Raw genomic sequence first — 17,018 nt, forward strand, 5'->3', positions numbered from 1 at the left:
CTTGTCGACAGTGTGTGTGTGTGTGTGTGTGTGTGTGTGTGTGTGTGTGTGTGTGTGTGTGTGTGTGTGTGTGTCAGGAAATTCACAGTTACTGACATATATTAGTTGATTGCATAAAAAAATGTACCTCCAAGACACCATGCTTAAATAACCCCGTGCTTGCAAGAAGTTAAATGACCCCGTGCTTGCAAGATAATATACTTTAATAACCTGTTGCTTGCAAGAGCTTAAATAACCCCGTGCTTGTAAGAAGTTAAATGACCCCGTGCTTGCAAGATAATATACTTTAATAACCTGTTGCTTGCAAGAGTTTAAATAACTCCGTGCTTGCAAGAAGTTAAATGACCCCGTGCTTGCAAGATAATATACCTTAATAACCTGTTGCTTGCAAGAGTTTAAATAACCCCGTGCTTGCAAGAAGTTAAATGACCCAGTGCTTGCAAGATAATATACTTAAATAACCTGTTGCTTGCAAGAAGTTAAATGACCCAGTGCTTGCAAGATAATATACTTAAATAACCTGTTGCTTGCAAGAAATACAACACAATTAATTACCACCGTAGTTACCTAAACCTCGTAGTTACCTGATAGCGTACTAAAGTCACCCCCATTATACTCGCACGACAAAAACTCAGGTGTGACAAGTGCGACAGAGTAATTAAAGAGTTCAGTCACCAGAGCATGTATGAGGCATCTTGGAGGCCTTGCAACGGTATCTCTTTACACGTGGAGACAGGTTATTTCCCACCACCACCACCACCACCACCACCACATTCCACCACTATCACCACCACCAGTCGCTTCGTGTACACGGCAGTGACTGTGTGTGTGTGTAGTGAAGATAGACGTATCAGTGTCTTGTGTAGTGAAGAAACAATGGCTTAACGCACACTCACATATTCAACAATACGATGGTGAGTGTGTGTGTGTGTATCTGGTATATTGAAGACACACTTAATACGGTGCTTTGGGTGTGTGTGTGTGTGTGTGATACGTAAACAAACCAAACACAAACGGTAGTGAGTGTGTGTGTGTGTGTGGTATACGCAAGAAATACTCAAGAAAAACGGAAAAATAAGAGGAAAAATCACATAATAAACAGGAATAAACACAGTGGCCACTTAAGAAAAACGGGAAAAAACGCAGGAGAGACATATCCAAACGGAAAAACAGGAAAGTCACATTGAAAACGGAAAAACGCTAAACACTTAAAAACGGAAAACTAAAGGAAAAGTCACTCAGAAAAAACGAAAGGTGGGACTAAACGCTAAATAATATGTATCACTGGCGTTTAAAGATCATGGTGATGTGGTCACTGTTGGCGTGTAGCGTTGACAGCCTCAGTTACCACGCCGCCACCCACCAACGCCACAACGCTGGTAACCTCAACGCTAACAACGAAGGCTATAGTGTTGTAAGTGACCGTCTCAACGCTATACACGTTCTGGGGAATGCTAATGAAGTCTCCCTCAACGCCTATAACGCTCCCTACACCACAGACAACGCATCCTACGCCACAGACAACGCCTACAGCACCTCCTACGCCACAGATAACGCCTCCTACGCCACAGACAACGCCTACAGCACCACCTACGCCACGGACAACGCCATTTACGCCACAGACAACGCAAACCTCCACCCACAACTCAACGTTCGTAGGTCACGTCAAATACACAGACGGACACAGGTGGATGATCAGACGCGGCGAGGAGAGGTCAAGTCAATGACCCAACAGGTGGTGGTCATTAACTTCACTGCAGAGTTGAGCAAGGTCAACCCCTACCAGCCTCTAGTCACGGTCAGTACCTTAGTGAGGGAGAGAGAGAGAGAGAGAGAGGTGGGGGTGAGAAACATACCCCCACCAACCCCCATACACAGTCCCTTAGTCTTCCCCCTTTCCTTAAATTCCTCCTTCAATCTTTCTCCCTCATTTCCTTATCTCCATTTTTCCTTTGACCCTTGACAGCAAAACACCACACACACACACACACACACACACACAGAACATCAACAATCCTGACTCTCTCTGTTGACCCTTGACCTCCCAGTTTGACCTTACAGACTATGCAAGAGGATACCCAATAAACTAGCCTCCTCGCTCGGCAAATTCAAATTCCTCAAAAAACACCTGACCTCGCTTCTCTCTCTCTCTCAGGTCAGCAGCATAAGAGGTCAGGTTATGCTGAGACCTAACCTGACCCTGGTGGATGTAGTTGAGGTTGTTGATATGAGCTGTGGGATATTTTGGTCTTTCTTTCTTTCTGTCTCTCTCTTTTTCCCTTCTGCTTTCTCTCTCCTTCCTCTCTCTGTTTTCTTCCTTCCCTCTCGCCCTCTCTCTCTTCCTCTTCTCCCTCTCTCTCGTCCTCATTCCTCCCCTTCTATCGTCCTCCTCTTTCCTTCTCTCCCTTCCTCCTCTTCTCTCTAGTCACCCTCTCTTCCTCCTTCCTCTCTCCCTCCTTCCCGGTGAAACGCCTCTTGCTTCGTACCACACAAGGTCGTCAGATAGCGCTAGCATCTCGTGTGTGTGTGTGTGTGTGAGAGGCTGTGAGGTCATTATCATCCAACCACTTATTCACAAATTCAAGAAAAACTATAATTTCCTCTCCCGGCCATCCGTTTGTGCGTCCATCTGTCTGCGCGTCCATCTGTCTGCGCGTCCATCTGTCTGCGCGTCCATCTGTCTGTGCGTCCATCTGCCTGTGTGGTGGACCGTCACTCTCTCTACCACACGTCATCACCACTTATGGACAATCTTGAGGCGTTGTGGTTTCCGAAGACCATCAGCCTCACACACACACACACACACACACACACACACACACACACACACACACACACACACACACACACAACGTCACTCTGTTCTTGACGGATGTGTGGGCCGCTATGGGCTAACAATGTGATCTGTTATGACATTGCAATCGTCCAAAAATGTTGCAAGTTACAATGTTGTATAAATGTTGTAACTTGTAATGTTGAAATGTTTTAACTTCTCAATGTTACAGGATATTGGGGGGAAAACTAAAGAAATTTCACCATTGGAACTTGCAACATTTCTCCGGCATTTTAACTTTGAGAGAGAGAGAGAGAGAGAGAGAGAGAGAGAGAGAGAGAGAGAGAGAGAATATTGTCCACCACTAACTCAGGAACCATTAACAGGGCGAGAGTGAGGATGAAGGCACACCACTCACTGACGAAGACTGGAGCCTGGCGGAGGAGTTACTGGACCTACAACACGACACTGCTGCAGGTAGGTTGTTCAGTAGTTAGTGTCACCACCCAACACTCTTCTCCAACCATAATCACAGGAAAGAGTCACCAAAACCATATAATAAATACAGTAGCAGGAAAATAGTCATGCCTTAACCTAACCTAACCTAACCTAACCTAACCTAACCTAACCTAACCTTACCTTACCTTACTTCCATCTGCACCAGAAACACTACACTACCTTTATAAACCACAACTTTAAGTGTTACGTTAGGTTAGGTTAAGTTAAAGTTAGATTAGATTAGGTTAGATTAGATTAGATTTGGTTAGGTTAACATGTATACAACTGCTACCTATTATAATGATATCTTAGATGTGTTAAGCTGTGTACTTACCCCACACCTGCACGCTCCTGTCTCCCGCCGCCTGTAAAAACATAAACCAGTTCCATAAGACCATTTATTAAACCATTAAATCAACTCCTGTAAAAAAAATGGTAAACTGCTGCCATGATAATAGAAATAATTAAAATTCAAGTCCATTATCTTACCCCCCCCCCCCAAGGCAAACACGTAAACATAACCTAACTTATTACCCCTAACCTAACTTGCTCTACCCTAACACAAACCGCTTCTAACCTAACCTCCTTAACCCACCTCTATCATAAACACATTCCCCTCTAACCTAACCGAACCTAACTTGATCTACCTTAACCTAACCAAACACCAACCTAACCTAGTCCCAACCCACCTCTAACATAACCAAACACACTTTTAACCTAACCAAACTCCCCTCTAACCTAACCTAACCTACCTCTTAACATAAACAAACACCCCACTAACCTAACCTACCCAATAAGCCTTAACCAAATAGCAACCAAACACAACCTGTCCGAGAAGATAGACGCGACCCAAAACCTTCCCACGTATATATAGTTTTTATTTTTTATTATTATTATTATTTTTTTACAGGGAAGAAAAAACTAATTATAGGAAGTGATAAGATTAGGAGAGGAATTATCAGAGATTCCTAACAAGACTGTGAGCCGCCAATTAGTCTTGTCTCTCTCACACACACAGGCGACAGTAGGGAATCCTTTCCTCGGGGGGTTCCTTACATGGGTGAGGGGGTGGGGGGGAGGGGGTTGTTGGAGTGTTTATAATGTTAATAATAATAATAATAATAATAATACTTAAATATAATAACCAATTAGGCCTAAAAAAATCAATCAAAACACGTAACCTAACCAGAGAGCCATTACCCACAGACAGCGACGGGTTAAGAAATCCAACGACAGATGTGTTAGCGCAAGACCAACTGTTCGAGGGGGACATTGTCATCACCTCGTCTCAGGAACTAGTCAACGCCTTCATGGTAAGATCACATTTATTATTGTTGTTGTTTTCATTCTGTGGTTCATATGGTCGTTCTTCTGTTATTATCATGCTGCTTAGTGTTATTCGGTATTATTAACTCGTTTTGTTCAGGTTTTTAAGTATTTTAACTCGTTTTCTTCAAGTTATTCATCATTTTAACTCGCAATCAGTATTTCTAACTCGTTTTTCAGGTTATGCAGTATTTCTAACTCGTTTTTTCAGCTTATTCATTAATTTAACTCGTAACCGGTATCTTAACTCGTTTTTCACTATTTTTAACTTCTTTTTCACTTAATTCCGTATTTTCATTTGTTTTCGCTCCCGTATAAAGAAACACTTATAAAAAAAAAGATGTTACCGCAACTTATCAACAGGTAACCGGAACATTTTCTCACTAATTACTTACAGGTGACCAGGAATGCCATCGTCGACAATAGGAAGATGTGGCCCAAGGGAGTGGTTCCTTATGCCGTGTCTAGCAAGTTCAGTGAGTAATTTTTATTTTGTTTTGGAAAATAAGAGTAAATTGCCTTTCTCATCTAAATATATCGATTCAATTTATCTCAACATTGACGATATTTACCTAAACATGACTTGTCTTAACTAAACATCGCTCTGACTTACCTAAACATTGGCGATATTCACCGTAAACATCGACTAAATTAACCTAAACACCACCCGACTTACCTAAACATTGCCCTGACTCACCAAATGTTAACCAAACTTACATTAAACATCGATTACTGTACATTTACCTAAACACTGACTAAAACTCATCAAAATACCATAAACTTGACCTACCACACACACACTTGTCAACCACCAGCGAGACAAGACGTGCCCTGAAGGCGCTCCCAGTTTGAGCAGCCAGGCCGAGTCTGTTTGGCCCTGCCGCCCCCCCTCCCCCTGCTATATTCCAGCGCCCTACCAGCCTTACTACACCGGGATTTATTCAGCAAAACATTCAAGTGAACAATGAACGACTGACTACCAAACAGTGTTCCTATAGTGCACTCCAAGGAAAAGCACGAACACACAGCAGTGTAATACTGAGTGTGGCTGGATCTGACCTAACCTGAAGGATGGAGCACACCTGCATTGCCCCAAGCTACTGTCCTGGCCACGTGGACACACACCTGCCCAACCGTATCCAGCCCATACGAGCACGTACTGATTACTATAAGAACAGCCCAGTCCCAGCCACTGTAAAAATTATCAACACCTAATTATTATATATCATATTTGTATCACTTATGTTACCTGTGTATTATTTGTTAATCAAGAGACCCGCTCCCCAATTATGTAATTGTATATTTTCAGCTTTCCGGCTGCCATGCTCTTTCAATAAACCGTTAATTATTATTATTACACACACACCCACAACTACCCCGTCACTCCCCCACCCACGCACCACTACTCCGTCACTCCCCCACCCACCGACACCACTACTCCGTCACTCCCCACAGCTAAAGCAGGTCGGGCGGCCATAGCAGCGGGTATCGTGCAGTTTCACAGGTCCTCGTGCGTTAAATTCATCCCTTATCAGCAGGGGACCCACACTGACTACATCTTCTTCATCGCCTCCTCCACGTAGGTATTATGTTCTTATGTTCTTATTCTCTCACATTCTGCTTCGTTTTCTTCGTTTCTCTCACATTATAGTCAATAATAATGTATATACTAACCATTATAGTCAATAATAATGTATATACTAACCATTATAGTCAATAATAATGTATATACTAACCATTATATTCAATAGTAATGTATATACTAACCATTATAGTCAATAATAATGTATATACTAACCATTATAGTCAATAATAATGTATATACTAACCATTATAGTCAATAATAATGTATATACTAACCATTATAGTCAATAATAATGTATATACTAACCATTATAGTCAATAATAATGTATATACTAACCATTATAGTCAATAATAATGTATATACTAACCATTATAGTCAATAATAATGTATATACTAACCATTATAGTCAATAATAATGTATATACTAACCATTATAGTCAATAGTAATGTATATTGTTTCCACAGGTGCTCATCTAGTGTGGGTCGTCAGGGGAAGAAGCAGTTGGTTAGATTATCCAAGGCTTGTTTATCACCTGGAGTTGTGGCCCATGAATTGATGCACGTCTTAGGTGGGTGCCAACCAAATGTCACCCTGAGTAACCAAATCTCAGTCTCACTAACCAAAACTCAGTCTCTTACCTAATCTCAGTCTAACCTAATCTCAAATGGCTAATCGAATTTCAGTCTCACTAAACTAATCTCAGTTAGGTTAGGTTAGTGTTTGGGTAGTTAACCTTCAGGTGAAGTTAAGGTATATATGGTGTCTCATCTTTAAGTGGTCCTTTAAATCTTATCCAGACAATACAGGTAAAAAAGTCGCCAATACACACACACACACACACACACTACTAGCCAACAGTAATGTAAACAAACGCATTCTCCAGGTGTGTGTCATACGGGACAAGGGCAAAATGCCACACCCCTGTTATTAGTCTACTACTATTGTGTTATTCCCAGGATGAACACCGACTCTTTCGTGTAGTGTTTATGTTGTTGTTTACCTAACGACGAACAACTTTACCCCCTTCCTATACAGTAAAACCTCTATTTAACGGACTATATGGAGAGGAGAATCCGTTATATGGAAGGTTCGTTAGATGTGAAACCTCTATCTATTAAAGTACATAGAGATGAAAGTTCCGGTATATCGAAGGTCTGTTAGATATAAAAAAAACCCATTTAACGGATTATATATAGAGAGAAGTCCGTTATATGGAGGTTTTACTGTATGTGCATTAAACTTTGTCCTCAGATATTAAGTTACTCATCCTCAGTTCAGTTTTATGAGTTAATATCATTATACAAATTTACATTAACTCACCATGTATATAGACAATGCAGATGATACATTTCAGAATATATACATAGACACAGGAGGCACAGGACTGGACGCTCACTGTTGAAGAAAAAGTAACAAATTTTAGGAGAATTTTAACATTTTATAGAGCTCTCCGTATCGTCTCTCTCCTCACAATATTTGTTTACATTAACGAGGCTTTTCACCCAAAGGCCCCTTAATTATACCTTTATGTCATATATGTAAACAAGAGAGGAACGATCTGATTGGTTGATTTGTTAACCAATGAGAGGAGTCGGAATGAAAACGCGTACGAAAAACTTAAATTTGGGTCAGAAACAATAAGATGTTTTGTTTTGAACGCTAATTAATTGTCCCGCTCTTCTCCGTCACATTTGTTTTGATGCTACTCGTCTCTCATTGGTTAAAAAAAAAATCTAACCAATCAGACGCCGTTGTTCCGATAATGGATATCTATTGTCTAAATCTATGGCAACAGGAGGGGCAGGTTTATTTCAGCCGTGACTGTATATATATTCATGTGACTTGTGTGAACGTCAAACTGTTGGCACCTACACGAGGGTGCCAGCTGGTGGTTCAGGTACGGGGTGTCGCAGAAAGAGTGGTGGCCCTTGAGTTGCCCCTAACAGTGTTGTGTCAAGTGCTTGTTTCCCCACGGGTGTAATGCAAACAATATCAAGAGGGTTTTTAAAGGCCACTTGATACAATGATTTTTTTTTATCAATTTAGTGTTTTTTTTTTTAGTTTGATATTTTCTTATTTACTTATTACTTAATTTGTTTTGCTTATATTAATACTATTATTATCAGTATTAGTAGTAGCAATAGTATCCTCAATCCTATTATCATTACCACTATTATTACTATCATCATTCTAAATAAATTCCCCCTAACTCACAATTCTCATCTTGCCATTACCACACCCTCCTCACAGTCAGCCTTCACAGAACACATAAATAACAGATGATACGTCAGGACCTATGTAAGTAAGTAACCTTTTATTTAGGAGACATTTCACAGACGAGAAACACCCCCCCCCCCACACACACACGCTTGTAATATACACAACTATAAATAGCTTCGAGTGCTTTGTATATTCTGTACTATATGGCGAATTTTCCCACCTAAAACTTAATAATAATAAAAAATAATGAGAAGAAGGAAAATGGCAATAATAACAAAAATAATCACAATAATAATAATCTCATCAACATTAAATAAGAAAACCCAGTAACATAATACAGGAGACAACTACTGCCACCACACAAGTAAGGTCAAGGGTGAGTGAGGGCGGTTGTGTGAGTCAGTGTACCTAGTGAGTCAGTCAGTATGAGTCACCAGATGAATGGTTTCGAGAGATTCAGGACCACGCATTACTCTTAAGATATAAATAAGAACGGGGGGAGGGGGAGGTCGAGGTGTTATAGTCTTAAAAGATTCGTAAGTTAATTCCTCTATCAAATGGTATAGTGTTTTAGTGTAATTTAAACGTCATTTGAATCTTACGTTGAGTCTCTTAAGAAATCCGAATTTATCTCTGATTCACTGGCATTCGCGTAATTGATGATGACGTCACGAATACGGTAATGGATTCGCGTGAGTTTTCAGTATTTTAATTTACGTATTATTCTATTTAACGACTCATAAATAACTGTAATGGGTTGTGTTCAGGTTTAAGTACTAGTACAGGTAACACAGGTACAAGTAACACTCACAGGTATAGGTACAAGCGTGATACATATACAAGTACAGGTATACAGGTAAAAGTACAGGTATTAATACATAAAGAAATACAGGTACAGACGGATATAAAGCTTCAGACACAAATACATACTAAAAAACATAATTAAACCTTCCACAGGAATGATTAATGGCCAATGACCTCCAAAAACATGATTGCACTCTTCACTCAATCACAAATTAATGGTATTATTTTAGTTTCGGTCATCCGGGGAATCTTAAGAATTTAACTATTGGAATTGATAGTTTAGACAATTCTGAGACACTTTTCTTTCCCTGGCTAATGACCTGACCTGACCTCCTAAATGTCCCCCCCCACGACAGTTTTAGTATATATAGTGTCACTCATCACTATCAATATTAATCCTATAAACATTACCCTATCACCATTAATAATCATGTTGTCACTATCACCACATCACCATCACTATGTATACAGTTTCCCCATCACCGACGTCACCATCTCTCCACGACACCATTTAATGTCACCATCATTCACCATCCCACGTTACCATCTCCTACGCCACCATTCCCCTCACGTTACCATCTCCTACGTCACCATTAGCCACAATTCCCCTCACGTCACCATCTCCTACGTCACCATCCCCCCACGTCACTATTTAATATCACCATGTACACCATACTCAGGGTTTTGGCACGAGCAGGCGAGGGCAGACAGAGACAACCACGTGACCATTGTGTGGGACAACATACCAAACGACAAGAGACAGAACTTCGCCCGCAGAACCACACTTACGGCGCAAGATTTCGGCGCTCCCTATGACTACGGTATGTAACTAAATCCCCACGACTTCTGCAACGACCGACTTGAGGACTACTGAACGACCACAATATGATATTTTACCATCTATTGTACAACCATAGTACGATTGATGTACCCTAATCTACCCCCTCCCTCATCCATAGGTTCGGTAATGCACTACAGTTGGAATCACTTCGCTAAGGACCCGACCTCTCCCACCATTATAACGAAGCAACCTGGCGCCATTATAGGACAGCGGGAAGCCCCAAGTCCTGTACGTTAAAGAGACATCGTAGAGTACAAAATATCCTTCCTCCCTTGATGATAATTTTAATCATAAGTGGAGTACAACGATGACTGAGTACTGTAATGTAAATACCATATATAAAAACCTGATCCACTTTCTTATTTTTATCTGTAAATTTGCTTTTAATTACCCACTCAACCTAACCTAACCCAACAGACAGACATCTTCAAGGTAAACGCCCTATATAGTTGTGCGGCTGCCATCAACAACCCGGGTCTTCCAGTTGGACAACCTAAACCAAATCTGTTTGTAGCTCAGCCTCCACCACTGCTCACCACAGACCAGCCTCCACCACCTCTACTGGTCATAACCTCTACCCGTAAGTACCTCAATACCATCACTGTTACTCCTATCACTCTAACCTAACATGACTATAATTGACCACTAACAAGTACAGTGTTCATGGGTGCTACTCTGTACTGTATTAAATTATCGAGAAAATCCGCTAAATCTGTATAAAATAAAAGTATGTCAGTATTATCGCTTCGGTCATCCAGCGAGGTTAGGTTTAGGTCAGGTTAGGTTGAAATGATGTTTTTCCGATGGTTTTTGATGTGTTTGGAACGATTCTGACCTTAATTTCAAATAGGTGGGTGACCTAGACGATAATTTTCTCACTATAACTATTATCCAAAGTGATTATCGCCTCAGAAAGTTATGTTGGGAGATTAATCATGAGTTTGTCTTTACTATGGGTAGTGGTAGAGATAGTGTTGACCCATTATTTATCACTTAAGATACCGTAATGCTGTTCCTCCCTTGCAATATTGGCTACACCTCGCACTCAGAACACAGCCATTTACAGTCTGTTATTCGTCGACGCTCATACACAGGATAGTCTTAGAAAAACTCAGATAAAACGAAGCAGGAGAGAGATTTACCTCCTTCTAACCTAAAAATTTGGTAATAATGATGATTTCTTGTAGTATATAGCACCAGTAATGCCCTCTGCTGACACTTAATATTGTCAGCAGCTAATCATAAACTGAGGAAAATATAATAAATGTCAAATAAAAGTCCTGACTCTCTTGATACAAATAGTAGTAAATAGTAACCCTTATCCAACACTATTTCCTCTTAAAGTTTTAACTGGGATCTTTACTATTATTTCTATTATAATGGATAACTTACACATCAAAGGGCCTCTATAGACATTAACATCAAAAGACCCATTAAATTTAGACAATAAAAATAAACATCCCACATCAGTGTTTCTGGGACAATATGTAATCAAATAAATCCTGAAATCCTCTTTAAAAAAAATCATATACAGATTAAAAAATACTCAGGGTAAATTTGCTTTAAATTGTCCCTACTAACTTAAACTAACTCAACCCACCATGTTAGGTACTCACCAATATGTCAACCAGTATCATCAATTTCCAAGGTCCCAGCACTCGGGAAATGTGGGTCAGTGTAAAGTGGAAGTTGGCGTAGAACCAAAACAACATTAAAGTCCTCGACGCACGCCTGAGTAAACATTGCGTAAGGGGATTGTAGTAGTATTAGCCAGCCAGGTACAATCACTATACGCGGTCCACCTGTCGGCATTCAAACTTGGTCCATCTGAAAAGGGAGAAAATTCTTAATAAAACAAGTTTAAGGTAATAAAATAGTATATAATTTACTAATAAAATAAAATAGCATAGAACACAAGAGTATTCGCATATACCTTACTAATAGTGTAATAAATAGCATAACCTCCTACGAGTAATAAAATAGCCTATAACTTAGTAATAAAGAAATAAAATAGCACATACCATACTAATACTGTAATAAAATAGCAAATAACTTAATAGAACAACAAAATAGCCTATAGTCTCCTAACCTCACTGATAATAGAGCAACAAAATAGCCTATAACCTCAACTCTGATCTATAATCTCAACTCACTGATGTATAACTATTGTGCTCAAGACAACGCCACAAAATAAGACCTTAGCTATCATACATGTCACCACGAAAACATACTGTACATATCAGCCGCCTAAAACCTTCCAAAACACAAGCTTCGTCTCGTGTGGATGACTATAAAACACCTGCAGCTGAGTATAATGCATTAACCTTCACTAGCTGATTGAATGAGTGTTGGGGTGGTGACGACGAGGCTACACACATCACACTCTCTCTCTCTCACTCACACACTGAAAACGAAATAGAATGTTTATTTACCTAGAAGAGATACAAATTGAACAAAAACACGGATACGACTGGGTCTTCTGAGTGCTATTGCGCTCTTCAAATAATATTGATAACTACTGTACATTTACCTCAAGTAATTTATAAAAAAAAAATAATAATAATATTTCAAACTTAAAAACGTCAGCTTATCAACACTTAACCCCGATCACTCAATAACTACTTGAGGAGCGTTATTGGAGCCAATCAAAACCTTACATTTTTGCCTCAATTTGTGAAGCTGACTGTAAATTAATGCATGCAAGTGGGTAAAGGTTAACCCCTTCACACACACAACCTCCCCACGCACACCATCACCTCCCCCCACGCACACCATCACCTCCCCCACACACACACCACCTCCCCACGCACACCACCACCTCCCCACGCACACCATCACCTCCCCCCACACACACCACCTCCCTCCAGGGCCATCAGAAGCAGCCTTGAGTAAAGAGGATAATAGTAACTAGTCCTTGTTGTCTAGTCACCTCACCTTCACATGTGGTGGCTGGCTGTTGACTATGATAAAACCAGCCTGTGTGATATTGTTTTTAATCGGGTGTTTTTGGCTGGTTTCTTCATCAAGGTTTATTATTATTATCATCTTTATTATAACTATTATTATTATCTTTTTTATTATTATTATCGGTCATCAAAGTATTATTACAACATTATGCATTTTACTGTCCCATTTTGAGGTAATTTAAACATAACCTACTGTATGATATTTATCGAAATGAACACTGCAGTATGACAGAAAATTCCATTCCATTAACATATGATGATTTACATAAATATAATTACTAGTATAAAATAAGATAGGTATTTGTTCAACTCACCAACGATGACAGCAGCCCAAGAATGCCTCGGCATTTTCAAAGGTTCCTGGTCAAATTTCCCGAGTACAGTTATCTATCAATAAGAAATCCCATCCCAGTGACTCGCTAAAGTTGCGACGTAAAAAAATTATCTCAAAGGGCATCAGAATTCCACCCGAGGTCCCATTCTGGGTATCAATCTTGGGTAACATACACCCTACTGTCAGTACACAACACACTGCAGCGGTCTGGTGTGGTGTTACAGCATTACTTTACACTTGGTACATTGCGACGCCCTTGATAAATAAATAGGAATGTGTTTAACAATAAGTAAATATACAAATAAATTTCACAAACAAATTCATTTAGGTACATTATTTTCTTTCCATAGTCTACCTGTACACTGTGCTTCCATTATATTACCGCAAACTTCATTCTCCCTTTAATGTAAAATAAGAATCACCTTTACACTAGACACCCCAGATTATTTCACCTGAAGATTAACCACCCTAACGCTAGTGGCCGGACTCTCAAAGGTTTCTACATATTGTACAGTATTCCTCTTTCCCCGTAATTGGGATGAAAATGCGTTCTATTTATCTTAGTTTCAGTTAAATTTATACGACAACTCCAATTAGGGAGGGGAATTATGTTCTGGGAAGCTTATTAAGTTCTCAGTTGCGTGAGACAGAAAATGGTTTTATATTTAATGTCATGTTATTTTTTTCCTAGTTGGTGAAGTGTGATGTAATGGTTATACAGAAGAAGGAGCAAATAATAGACTTTTTTTTCTGCAGCTGGTGACAAGTGTGAGGATGTCGCTAGTGTGTGCAAGGTGTGGGCGGCTGGTGGGCAGTGTACCGTCAACCCCTCCTGGATGAACAACAATTGTCCTCGAGCTTGTGGTCGCTGTGGTTAGTACTACTCACTCTCACATATCCCCTTCTCTCACCTTTCACCTCTCTAACACAAGTTGCGTCATCACCGTCTTTATTTTAATAGTAACAGATACAGAGAAACTCGGTTAAATCCTCTCACTTACTCACTCACTCACTTATCCACTCACTAGGACAAAAAATGACATCAACTGACACGCTGCTAATAACTATTGTATCTTATTGTGACGTTATCATACTAATCTAAACTAAATTAAACTATAACTTAACTAAATTTAGACGTGTCTGGAGCTCCACTGTACAGGTCTTCTCTGTAATGTCACTGACGCCATGAAGAATGTGCCTCACTGGCCAAGATAAATTATTTCAACAGTTGCGAGACATAGATAGTTATACCGTGTGGATATTTTCTCCGTCAAATCGTCAAATACGTTCAGTGATGCATCGTATACATAGACAGTCCAATATATACATAGTGCAGGTATAAAACAGTACATTAAGATATTGCATGTATACAAACCATATAGACAACGTAGGTATAAAAACAACATTCAATACAGGTATACAAACAACAACAGTGCAGGTAAACAATCAATAATAAGCACCTAAAACACCACAGTATTCAAGACATGAAATAAACAAAACACAAACGCGCGCCTTCTCAACAGCTGGTGGTGGATGACATCTCTTAACATTAGTGTCGGCAACTGAACGACAGCCAGGTGTAGGGATTGTCACCTCTCCCCCCCTTCTCTCTCTCATGTACTGACTTGGCTCATTTCATTGTCAGAATTTTGGCGGTAGTGCACAAGACGTAAATAATTGTTGTCAGTGCGTGTCTAGGTTGTCAATGTGTGCGCGTGGATGTTGCCAGTGTTCAAAACGTTATAGCATTTCCGTACCCAAACTTATCTAACAAATGTAACCTAACCTAACCACACCAACAAAACCTAACCAACGAAGCCTCTAATCCAAACCCTCTTAGACTAACCAAACTAATATGAAATAAAACTTACCAAATCAGTGAAACCTTGACCTAACTAAACCAAATTAATCTACTTTAAAATAATCCAAATTAGTTTAATTAGAATAAAATATTTTGGCAATGATGTTGAAGTTCGTATTACTTTTCTAATGGTGTGTGCGTGTGTTTGGCAGGTGCAACGTGTAAGAACAATTCTCCATACTGCGGTTACTGGGCAGGTACCGGTCAGTGTTTCATCAATCCCCGGTACATGTTAATCCAGTGTCCCCAGTCATGCACCAGCTGTAATCTACCCCCAGGTGAGTTCCGTATCGTCTATCAATCGTTGGGCGAAACATTCAATCGGGTTTAATTTACTATATTACGAGGATATTACTTACCTTGTGTTATTCTGAGTATCGGCTACAGGAAGATTTGTTATTTGTATATTCATAATAATATAGGAGCTATATTTTATCATTCACAAGACTAAAAACACGTCAAAAATATATATCTCTGCGGACCGCGGCTACCATTTGCATGTCATGGAGGCCGCCTGCTGTTGCTGGTGTCAAGCGAGCTATTAATTATGTTTAAAAATGTACATATTAACAGCTCTCAATATTTTCAACAATTAACTTAAAAAAATAGACGTATTTAATTATTCCTATTTTTTTTACAGCATGAAATAGCCATAAATGTAATACAGTACACGGAAAGTTCCCGCCCAAAAATTCAAGCGAGGGTCTGCTTGTAACAATGGCAGCTTAGCCTTTGAAATACTTATTACACAGCAATAATGATATGACTGAGCCTTTTGAGTATAGGAGCTCTCTTGATAGCCCTTGATGAGTACTGCACATTTAACTCAAGATAATTATTAATAAACACAATGAATGGTGCCGCATTTTCATATACACAGTTTTAAATTTTTTCATTATTTTTTAACAGCGTTTTAGTTACTTTTGACTGTCATGGACATCCATAGTGACTTCAAGTTTTATCAATTACTTAGTAACCATGATTTTTTTTGCATTTAATAAATTTACCCTAAATATTAATAACAAGCCCTAATTACCTTGTATTTCCACTGCTTGCTTTCTCTTTCCACCAATAAACCGTTTATTATTTCTAGACATACACACATATACAGTATATATTTATATTAATATATCTTCTTTTATTTCAGATATTAACCTGAGTTGTTTGGACAAGTTGCCCTTCTGTGATTACTGGACCAAAAAAGGCGAATGTCAAATTAACCCCAAATATATGTTGAAAAACTGCAAAAGTTCATGTAAACAATGTTGATTGTTAAGAACGTGTAGTAACTGTCAACAACAATAATGTAACCAGTATTAATAATTGTTAAAACTTTCATGTGCCAGTAAAGCCTATACAGGTTAATGTATTCCTGTCTTGAGTTTTACTGAACTGTACCAGAAATAAAGATTACACAAACAAATTGACAGTACATGTAAATTCCTCTCACAACCAATATTAAACTTTGATTAGTTTGTATTTGTTGAAATTTAGTGAAGAACAAAACGAAATAAGTTGGGCTATTAACCAAACTGGATTCATGTAATGGAGTGTGCTCTTTGGTTATCTACAGTACTTAGATAATTTTTGTATATATCTTGGAAAAAAACTAGAAATTAACATGTGCAATTAACTGGAAACTTAAAGCCACTCACTTCATTTTACCTAGAATTTCATCCTTTAAATGCTTCAGCTACAAAAAACTTCATTCACTAGTAGTTTGAGAACATGAAATATATTCCAAAAGCTAAGGCATCTTTCAAGTCATGTTTTAAAAGCATTCAACTTCTGATCACTTCATATTTGGC

General features: G+C 39.2%; 1 protein-coding gene across 3 annotated transcripts; it reads left to right on the forward strand.

The window, feature by feature from the left end:
• The first annotated feature begins 809 nt into the window (after window positions 1–809).
• Window positions 810–16,633, forward strand: LOC121869564 (zinc metalloproteinase nas-7-like). Of its 3 annotated transcripts, XM_042370964.1 has the most exons (12): window positions 810–1,798; window positions 3,160–3,250; window positions 4,478–4,584; window positions 4,995–5,073; window positions 6,053–6,176; window positions 6,649–6,752; window positions 9,889–10,029; window positions 10,168–10,277; window positions 10,467–10,629; window positions 14,106–14,222; window positions 15,363–15,488; window positions 16,358–16,633. In XM_042370964.1, exons 1-12 carry the CDS (start codon window positions 1,277–1,279, stop codon window positions 16,477–16,479), a joined length of 1,806 nt encoding a protein of 601 aa, XP_042226898.1. In that variant the 5' UTR covers window positions 810–1,276; the 3' UTR covers window positions 16,480–16,633. The 3 variants fall into 3 exon arrangements, with proteins under 3 accessions (XP_042226898.1, XP_042226899.1, XP_042226900.1); XM_042370965.1 differs by lacking the exon at window positions 15,363–15,488; XM_042370966.1 differs by lacking the exon at window positions 9,889–10,029.
• Window positions 16,634–17,018: the final 385 nt, after the last annotated feature.

This window comes from Homarus americanus, unplaced genomic scaffold, assembly GCF_018991925.1.
Source record: "Homarus americanus isolate GMGI-L3 unplaced genomic scaffold, GMGI_Hamer_2.0 scaffold23578, whole genome shotgun sequence".
NCBI classification, from domain to species: domain Eukaryota; kingdom Metazoa; phylum Arthropoda; class Malacostraca; order Decapoda; family Nephropidae; genus Homarus; species Homarus americanus.